Here is a 9,431-nt window from a genome sequence, read left to right on the forward strand (position 1 = left end):
CCAGCGAACATCTGTAGCCGATATACAAGTTCAATGACCAGCGAACATCTGTAGCCGACATACAAGTTCAGATTCACACAGTCACATTGAGGTGCATGCTGTGCTTGTAGATTATCCATTTCTGAAGAAATACAAAATAAATAAGAGAAGATTTTGATGATTTGCCCCAAAATAGGGACGCAAGAGTGAATGTGGTTAATAATCACACCAGCCTAGTGACGATCCTTTGGCCACAAAACAACTTGGAAAAATAATTCACAACATGCATGTACAGTAAAAAGCATGGTTTCAATGAACCCTTTTATTATGGTTGAAAAGAGAGCAGAGAAAGAAAGTGAAACTGGGGGTTTCTGGGATGAAAACCTGAAGTCTGCATTTTACAGTAAACGAAAGAGAAACCAACGGAGAAAAGAAAAGGCAGTTATGGAGAATAACTGCAATATGCATGAAGACTCAAACACTTTGGTGTTAAAGTCACTATGAAATAAAAGGGTCTGATTATGAGTGGGGAGTAAAAAGAACACCCCAAACTGATCCTGTTAGGGGAAACGGGGGTTAACACACACACATACTGCAACAGGTCAAGTGGGCACCATGGGACATATGGGCATCTTGATGTAAAATTGGATATAATGATGTCCAAAATGTTAAAAGCTTTAAATATTTGAAAAATGGTCTTAAGTAAAAGAAAGTACACATGGTCATTATATGCTTAAAACATTCGACAATTAAAAGGTCTAAAATATTTCTACAATTGCTACAAATTGCTACAAAACCTGTATATCCATGCGTGTCATTTTGGGGCATAACGTTGAAGGATAAAATTAAGTGTGATAATGAGGTATTGTGCAAGTTCACATCATGTATACATTACATTACTTAAGACTATTTGTCACATTGTTTTAACATTTTGGACAAAATACCCAATTTGACATGAAGGTGCCCAGATATCCAAGGTGCCCACTTGACCTGTGTCCACTCATACACATATCCAAAAGCGTGCGCACGCACACACAGACACACCTAACAGGAAAGATGAGACCTGAATGAAAATTGCATTTTTTTTTGTAAGATTTCTTTTTTTTTTATCAAAAAGGCAGTGAGAGGGACGTTACTGAGCTGAAAGAAAGAAAAAAACACCAATCGGATACAATGGGTAATATGCAACTTTTCAAAACCAAATACTGACAAAGGTAACTAGAAAAATATCACAACAATACAAACAATGTCTTCAGAGAAAGGTTGTCAGAGAGGTTGAGAAGAGTAGGCCAAACACTTCTTATAAAAATGACATTGCATCAATTCCGTCACCATGAGATTAACGCTCACCCAAAAACAAATATTTTTTTAAAACATGTACGTATGTACTGTACGTCTGCCAAAGACACACAAACTAATTATGCATGAAGGAGCAGCAACATTAGGTCTAAAATATAATCTTTGGAAGCATTCTTCCATGGAGCAATATTAGGCCTCTTTTTCTTTAGCTTCGTGATAATCAAAACAATAAAGCACGGAAAGTTCGTTGGGAGAACTTCCTAAAGGTCTGGAGCCAAGCAGACTTTGTTTCATTGCTTAATCACAAAGCTACACACAGCCAAAAACCCTCCGTGTTCATTTAACTGTGTGTACAAATGGAACATGATGGATATCTATGCAGTGAACATTTGTACACCAACAGTAAACTCAGCACTCAGGATTTTAAGTGTTCTGCACTGGATCCTATAGGGTTGTAAGAATAGGATGTTGCCACAGGCAGTAATAAGGCATCATTGCCGTGATGAGGTGACATTCGGTCGGTACGCGTCACGGTGCCAACCGGGGCTGGCCCACGCCGTTTCACTCACCAACACCGCCAATTAACTCTTAAAATGGCTGAAAAGGGGCCAGCCCTAGTTTGAACCAAACCTGTATAGCTAGGCATTATGAAGTGCTCCAGACTCCTAAAACTTAAAAACTCAATCCTGGGAATCTCCCCATCCGGAAAAAAAGGTTATTGCCATGGTAACTAATGCTGCAGCACTGTGCGTGCCCCTCTCAACATATGCCTAATTTATGCTTCATTGTATGGCGGTGCCGCGCAATGAAAATGGCAGATCTACAAGCTCACCGCGCGTCGCATCAAAGGCGTGGTGAGCTCGTAGACGGGCTGTTTTCGACATGCGACGCCGACGTACTGTACAGCGAATTATAAATCAGGCTTTAGGCACTGAGGTGAAGAGCAGATAGGAGAGACTAGTACATTTTCCACTGGTATTACACTAGACTGGCCGAGGCCAGGTCGTCGCTGCGAGTGTGTGTAAAATCAGAAACTCAGTCCATTACTATACTATTCTATAGAGTAAAATCAATTATAATTGAAAAACAAAAACATGGCACTCTATCCATTTAGCTGTAAGATTCCACGCCATTTGAATCAACGAAAGGGATACCTTTGCAACTGTGTACAATGAACGAGTGACATTTGGAGGGAGATCGCCCCCAAAAGGTGAGATGAATACAACGGCAACACTTATAAAAAGTGCCCGGCTAGAAAATGCTTTGCATACTGGCTAAAACAAGGATGAAGAAAGACAGGCTTAATTAATAATAAAATAAGGCTTAATTTGATATCTAAAATCATAAAAACCCATACATTTCTATTACATTATACCTCTAATGAAAGCTTTTAAAAATAAGACTTTTGGGGGCTGAATTACATCAGAAATGTTGGGACTACCAAAACTGAAAGATCTAATTTGGCATATAATAACATGAGGAACAAAATAAATGGCACAATTTTATCAAATTTTTAGATTATATCACAGATATGAACTTACTTGCAACGGGGGCCGTTAAACTTACACAATTGCAAACATATTCCTTTGCTTACACTATTCTATGTATAATTAATTCTGGCTAAAGAGAGAAAAGAAAAACAAAAACACTTCTATATAAAATGGCACAAGCAAAACTGAAAATAAAAAACAAAAAAAAACTATGTAGACGTGTACCCAGCATTTGATGAAAAAGAAAAAGATCAAATGAAACAGCCTTTCGATAAACAGACCTCTGTGTGTGTTCACTTTAAAGCATACGATTTTGTCTGAAGTAGTCCAGAAATATGCCATGTACAAAATTTCTCCCCGTTTAAAAACGACATCCACACAAAGGCACTTCATTCAGTATGAGAACAAACAGAAGAGTCACAGTCCTTTAGTTTCCACTACCAGAAAACTGCCTGCATAGCAACAATACCAGGAACTAAATCTTCTCACTTTTGTGTTTAAAATCACAAAAGAAATTTCAAACAGGGAAAGAAATGTTGGGTTTATATATATATATATTTTGGTTTTTAAAATAAGCACTTCACCAAATAGTAAAACAGTTTTTTTCTTCTTTTTTTTTTAGTTTTCTTTTTTTTGGGGGGGGAGGGGGGAAATAAAGACTAGAGCTCATTCCTCTTTGCATTTTGTCCCCCAAAATATTGCAACGCTCTGTACATTATTTCTGTCCGGTGTGGGTGATTTAATTGATTCCTTTTTTTGTGTGAAACACAGTGCTCCTGGGATATGGAGTGCCTTCTTTTCCCTCCTCTCCACTCCACGACTGTGGTCCGAAGGCAGCCAGTCACCGGGCGTTCGGTGTGTGTGTGTGTGTGTGTGGGGGGGGGGTGATACTTGGAAGGACGTTTCCACAGTGAGACTCCAAGACGTTGGAGGTTGAGGGAGGTTCTGCCTGAGTCCGAGAGATGTGGTGTGGTCATAAGAGGGTAGGGGTGGTGGAGCAGAGAGCGATGTGGGAGGAGAGAGAGAACAGAGGCCACGGATTAGCAGTGGTGCTGCTGCTGCATTCTCTGCTACCTGCCTCTTAGGTTCTGCAGGACACCATAGACCTCTTCCTCCTTGCTCAGTCCCTCAAAGAAAGGCAGCAGGTCCAGGAGCTCCGTGTCATTCAGGTCATCAAACCAGGACTGCACGGGGACCTACATAATGGGGAAGAGTGTCAATGAACTACCTTCCTCTGCGTATAAGGGATTGTGCTACATTTCCCTCTTTTAAATACAATCTGAAAAAATGGTTGCTTGAAAACCAAAGCTGCAACCATTCATGATTATTTTAGGTGTATTTCTTTTTTTTTATGCTGTGTTCCCTATGTAATGTTATGTAAATGTATTCCACTGTTTGACTGTCTGTTTTTCCGTTTTGTGTTTCTTGTGAGGACTGCGGATGAAAATTAGCAACTGTGCTATATCCGGTGTATTTACGTCCATGTGACGTCCATTAATATGCATTGTCCTGTCCAAATAAACAAATAAAGTAAAGTAAAAGTTAAGTAACGGCTTCTGTAAGACTTGAGTAATAATCGTTACAGCCTAAAGGGCCTTGCAAACGGGGAGAGATAAAACGCACCTATAGTTCATTTTCAATGAGACCTGCGTTTCTGCTCAGAGAAGTCACGGTGCGACAACGCAAGCGTATTACGTGAGTGCGGTCCCGTGGATTCGTTGCGCACGTGCTCGTTTCGTGCACACGCCCGCGACTCACCAGACCTGGATTCGGTTTAGCTTTTTTTTTACGCTTGCGTTGTCGCGCCCCTCTTGAGCAGACCGGTAGCAGACCTGTCGTTGATCCAGGCAACAACGTGTGCGTTCCTCGCTCCCCGTTTGCAAGGCACTTAAAAACAGACAAATTAGAAACAGACTCGGATACAAATGACTAATCTCACCTGACGTCATCTCTACACATTTTCTCAGTAAACTTACAGCATTTTCAGGGTGGAAAATGTAGGAGGCAGGCGAGTTGTCAACGATGATGACGTTGTTGAGTTCTCTTCCCAGCCGACTGAGGTCTTTGACGTAGTTCCCTCTGTGGAAAACGCAGGATTCTCGGAAAAGCCGGGCACGGAACACCCCCCACTGGTCCAGCAGGTCGGCCACCGGGTCAGCATACTGTTTGGATCCACACGTTATAGACTTACATGTAGACAAGTACTAGATACTACCCAAATAGCCATGTCATACTATGGTCCACTACCCGAATAGCCATGTACTACTATGGTCCACTACCCGAATAGCCACGTAATACTATGGTCCACTACCCGAATAGCCACGTAATACTATGGTCCACTACCCGAATAGCCATGTCATACTATGGTCCACTACCCGAATAGCCATGTCATACTATAGTCCACTACCCGAATAGCCATGTACTACTATGGTCCACTACCCCAATAGCCATGTCATACTATGGTCCACTACCCGAATAGCCATGTACTACTATGGTCCACTACCCGAATAGCCATGTCATACTATAGTCCACTACCCGAATAGCCATGTACTACTATGGTCCACTACCCGAATAGCCATGTACTACTATGGTCCACTACCCGAATAGCCATGTACTACTATGGTCCACTACCCGAATAGCCATGTCATACTATAGTCCACTACCCCAATAGCCATGTCATACTATGGTCCACTACCCCAATAGCCATGTCATACTATGGTCCACTACCCGAATAGCCATGTCATACTATGGTCCACTATGAACAAACAATGCTTTAGATTTATCATGGCACATGATATCAATTATAACATGTTTGAACACTTGACTAGCTAGGTAGCTATCAAAACAATGTGCACGCAAACTAATAACTACACAGGAGGAAGAGCACAGTTGATTGCAATATTATTGACCTAGAAGCAAAGATTCCTTGGGAACTGGACAACTACAGGACATCACTTACTGCTAGCCTCTAGCTCACATGGCCTCTAGTCTTCAAAATATTGGGGGCTTTAACATGACTACCGTTTTCTCTTCACTCCGACTTACCCATGTTATCTGGGGTTACTATGAAAAAGACAAGGGTGTGCGCCAGAACAGAAGGAAGTTGTGACATGTTAGCATAGCAAGACCACCAATGTTGTTTTGGGCAGCAAATTTTTATTTTAGTTTTAGTCATAGTCTCTTGAATAGTTTACATTTAGTTTCAGTCACATTTTAGTCACCCGGAATGTTTCAGTGTTAGTCTAGTTTTAGTCTATAAATCTACAGGTGATTTACCGTAGTCGACTAAAATGTATTTTGGTGGGCCTTGATGCCGTCGTAATGACTGTTTTTACACTTGCTGAAAATAGCCGATCTACAAGCTTGTGCTTGTAGATCTGCTATTTTCAGCATGCAACCAATTGTAAAATGACTTATACTGGATCTCTTGTCCACTAGTCCCTTCCTAACATTTTAGTCTAGTTTTTAATTTCTTGACGAAATTGTCAATATATTTAGTCTTAGTTTTAGTCATCATAGCTTAGTTTTCATTTAGTTTCCATTTAGTTTTCATCAGTGGAAAAAGGTAGTCGACGAACATTTTTCGTCTTAGTTTTAGTCGACGAAATCAACACTGGTGTAGCCAATGTGAATGCCAGAAGAGAAATTGCGGAAGACTTTCAACAAACCTTGGCGAGGCTAGCCGTGAAGAGCACACATTCAAACAGCTCGCCCATCTTCTGAAGAAACTCGTCCACGAAGGGTCTCTTCAGCACATACACCTGGAGCAACGCAACAGGTTTTAGCGTGGGAGTTCAGGAAGCAGAGTGTTATCAGCATAGAAATTAACCCATTCTGACCTGAGATCAGATTCTAAAAATGTCTACTACATCCTGACAGTTTTCTGAAAAAGCTATGTTTCTATGTCAGTGGTTCTTCGATTTTTAAAAATTAGCAGACCTACAAGCTCGTGAGCTTGTAGATCTGCTATTTTTCAATAGCTAAAGCATAGCATAATGCTAACACCAAAAGGGGTTCCCGCCCAAAATGGGTTCATGACGTTAGAGACCAGTGGTTCTCAACCCGTTTTCCTTTTCTTATATCTGATAAACAGAGACCCTGCACACGGGTGCATCCACGCCATTTTAAAATGAAAGATTGCATGCTGTAAAACTTACCGCTAAATTAAAACACAGCAAAAGTCTCTTTTTCTATATGCGCCAGGTGCTGAGAAACGTGCTCTCTTGTGAGATCAAATTAACCCATTTTGACCTGAGATCAGATTCTAAAAATGTCTTCTACATCCTGACAGTTTTCTGAAAAAGCTATGTTTCTATGTCAGTCGTTCTTCGATTTTTCAAAAATAGCACCTACAAGCCTACAAGCTCATAGCGCTCCACTCGGTGGCGCTATGAGCTTGTAAATCTGCTATTTTTCAATAGCTAAAGCATAACATAATGCCAAAAGGGGTTCCCGCCCAAAATTGGTTAATGATTAATTAAGAGAGAGACTTACGACTCTGTGATCTCACAAGGCCATCTACCGAGTACATGAGCCCTGGGGTGCCTGTATATATATATATATATATATATATATATATATATATATATATATATATATATATATATATATATATATATATAGACGCATGCCTGACAGCGTGTCGCGGGTTCGAGTCCCGATCCCTACGACCTTTGCTGTGGGTCACTCCCTGATTCCTGTCTCTCTCCACTATAGAGCGTCGCAGTCCCGCCCCCTCGAGAGACCCGGAAAATAATTCCCCGTTCATTTTAAAGACTTTTCAAAAAGTATTTATTATTTACTTACTTACTTTTAAGCGTCGTACAAAGCCAACTCGAGTTGTGACAAATCATGACAACAAACAATTTGGAAACTAATTAGAAAGAAGAAAAAAACGGCAACACTTTTTTTCTTGTTTTTCTTCTTTGTAATTATTAGTTTGGTCCAAAATATTGTGTTTGTTGTCATGATTTGTCACAACTCGAGTTGGCTTTGTACAACGCTTAAAAGGTCTTTAAATAAATACTTTTTGAAATGTCTATGGGGAAAATGCATTGGGAATTATTTCCTGGGCCTGGCGTCGTCATGAAAGGGGGCGGGACTGCAACGCTCTATGTGTTGCCTTAGGCTTATGCTTAATTATTCTGTATATTCTATGCATTCTATTCTATGCATTCTAAGCAATGTTTGTATTTCTGTCCGCTTTAGAAAAGCTTGCAACTACTTTATTGTGAAGGTGTGTACATGTGCTTTTATTTTGAAGAACTCAGTATATAATGAGTCACTTCCTGTGAGCACCATCTTTGATGCAGCAACGCAGAGAGTAAACACACACTGTTCAGAGCTGTAAACCTAATCTACCAACTTGGAAGCTTTTGAGAGGCAATGCCTTTTCACTGTAATGTTAAGTGGCAGTCCCATTACACTGCCATAGATAGAACATTACACTCTATATCCTATCAATAAAAAGAGTACATGAGTCTCGCAAGACCTCACGGCTAGATCATTTTTATATTAATTATAACTATTATGTTTAGGGTTGTCCCGATCCGATCACGTGATCGGAAATCGGGCCCGATCACGTCATTTTCAAATGATCGGAATTGGATTGGGAGCAAAAAAACGTGATGTTTAAAATTGTTGACTACCTCCAAACAGACAAGATCTCAATCACATTAACCTGAGGGCCACATTAAGTGAAAGTGGGGTCCGCATGTGGCCCCCGGGCCACCAGTTGCCCATGTGTGGCCTATACAGTATATATATATATATATATATATATATATATATATATATATATATATATCAGTACTTTCTAGGATCATCACTGACAGACACTCTAGTATAGGTCTATTTGAGGTGGCTGGACATCAGGTGGGTTTGGCTGGTTGCTCTTCTTTCCATCAGAAATGTCCAACATGGCCTGGGCCGTGGCTCAGCGGTCCAGGCACCTTGGCTGGTAATCCAGTCTGGCAGTGTGCCGCGGGTTCGACTCCCGATCCTGACAGCCTTTACTGCAACCCCCCCCCCCCCCCCCCCGATTTCCTGTCAGCCTACTGTCTGTCCCTCCATAAAAAAAAATATAAAATAAAGGCGAAAGCCACAAAAAAAAACGAAGAAATGCCCAACATCATGGACATGCGTTGTCTGTTTCCTCTGAAGTCCACGGCTGCCACCCAGTGCAAGTAATCATGAATAGGCCAACAGGGAATACACAGCCTATCCTGGATTACTTGAACAGGGTCACAGCCCAGTCGTCACTCTATTAACCGTTTCCGTCCATCCGACTTGTCAGCACGTCCTAGGGGTCCCAATCGACGCGTACATCCGACGTCCTCACACGTCTTAGCGCATCCTCAATGATACGGGGCGAGATAAGAATATTCGGATTTTTTTCCTTTTTTTTATTTACGGCTACCGTATGCTACACTCTAGGCAATTGTTAGCTTACCATTGACTTGGCCGTTAGCACGGCGGAAAGAATGACTCGTCTCTCCTAATCCAGGGCGCTCTCCGTGGTGTTGAACGGATCGATATACTGGCGCTTCATTTCTGCTCCTCATCCGTCTCTCCCGCAAAATATGAACGCTTTTTGGATCATATATCGTATAAATTAAAACGATCGCAATGTAAGCTAGCTATGTAAAGTAGATTGTTTCCGGG

General features: G+C 41.2%; 2 protein-coding genes across 2 annotated transcripts in view; both read right to left on the reverse strand.

Annotated features, from left to right (window-relative positions):
• Positions 1-269: 269 nt before the first annotated feature.
• Positions 270-9,431, reverse strand: part of LOC306943452 (CTD small phosphatase-like protein) — a 42,239-nt gene continuing 33,077 nt past the window's right edge. Inside the window, exons 4-6 of the mRNA XM_079529808.1 lie at positions 6,437-6,529; positions 4,745-4,930; positions 270-3,964 (exon numbers count right to left, since the gene is read on the reverse strand). Of these exons, the coding sequence (XP_079385934.1) occupies positions 3,839-3,964; positions 4,745-4,930; positions 6,437-6,529 (405 nt within the window). The 3' untranslated portion in view covers positions 270-3,838. The remainder of the gene's footprint in view (positions 3,965-4,744; positions 4,931-6,436; positions 6,530-9,431) is intronic.
• Positions 6,343-9,431, reverse strand: part of LOC306929686 (crystallin J1A-like) — a 163,672-nt gene continuing 160,583 nt past the window's right edge. Inside the window, exon 11 of the transcript XR_013790831.1 lies at positions 6,343-6,384. The gene's annotated coding sequence lies outside the window, so the exon portion shown is untranslated. The remainder of the gene's footprint in view (positions 6,385-9,431) is intronic.

The sequence above is a fragment of the Electrona antarctica genome (genome assembly GCF_951216825.1).
Source record: "Electrona antarctica genome assembly, chromosome: 1".
NCBI lineage: Eukaryota > Metazoa > Chordata > Actinopteri > Myctophiformes > Myctophidae > Electrona > Electrona antarctica.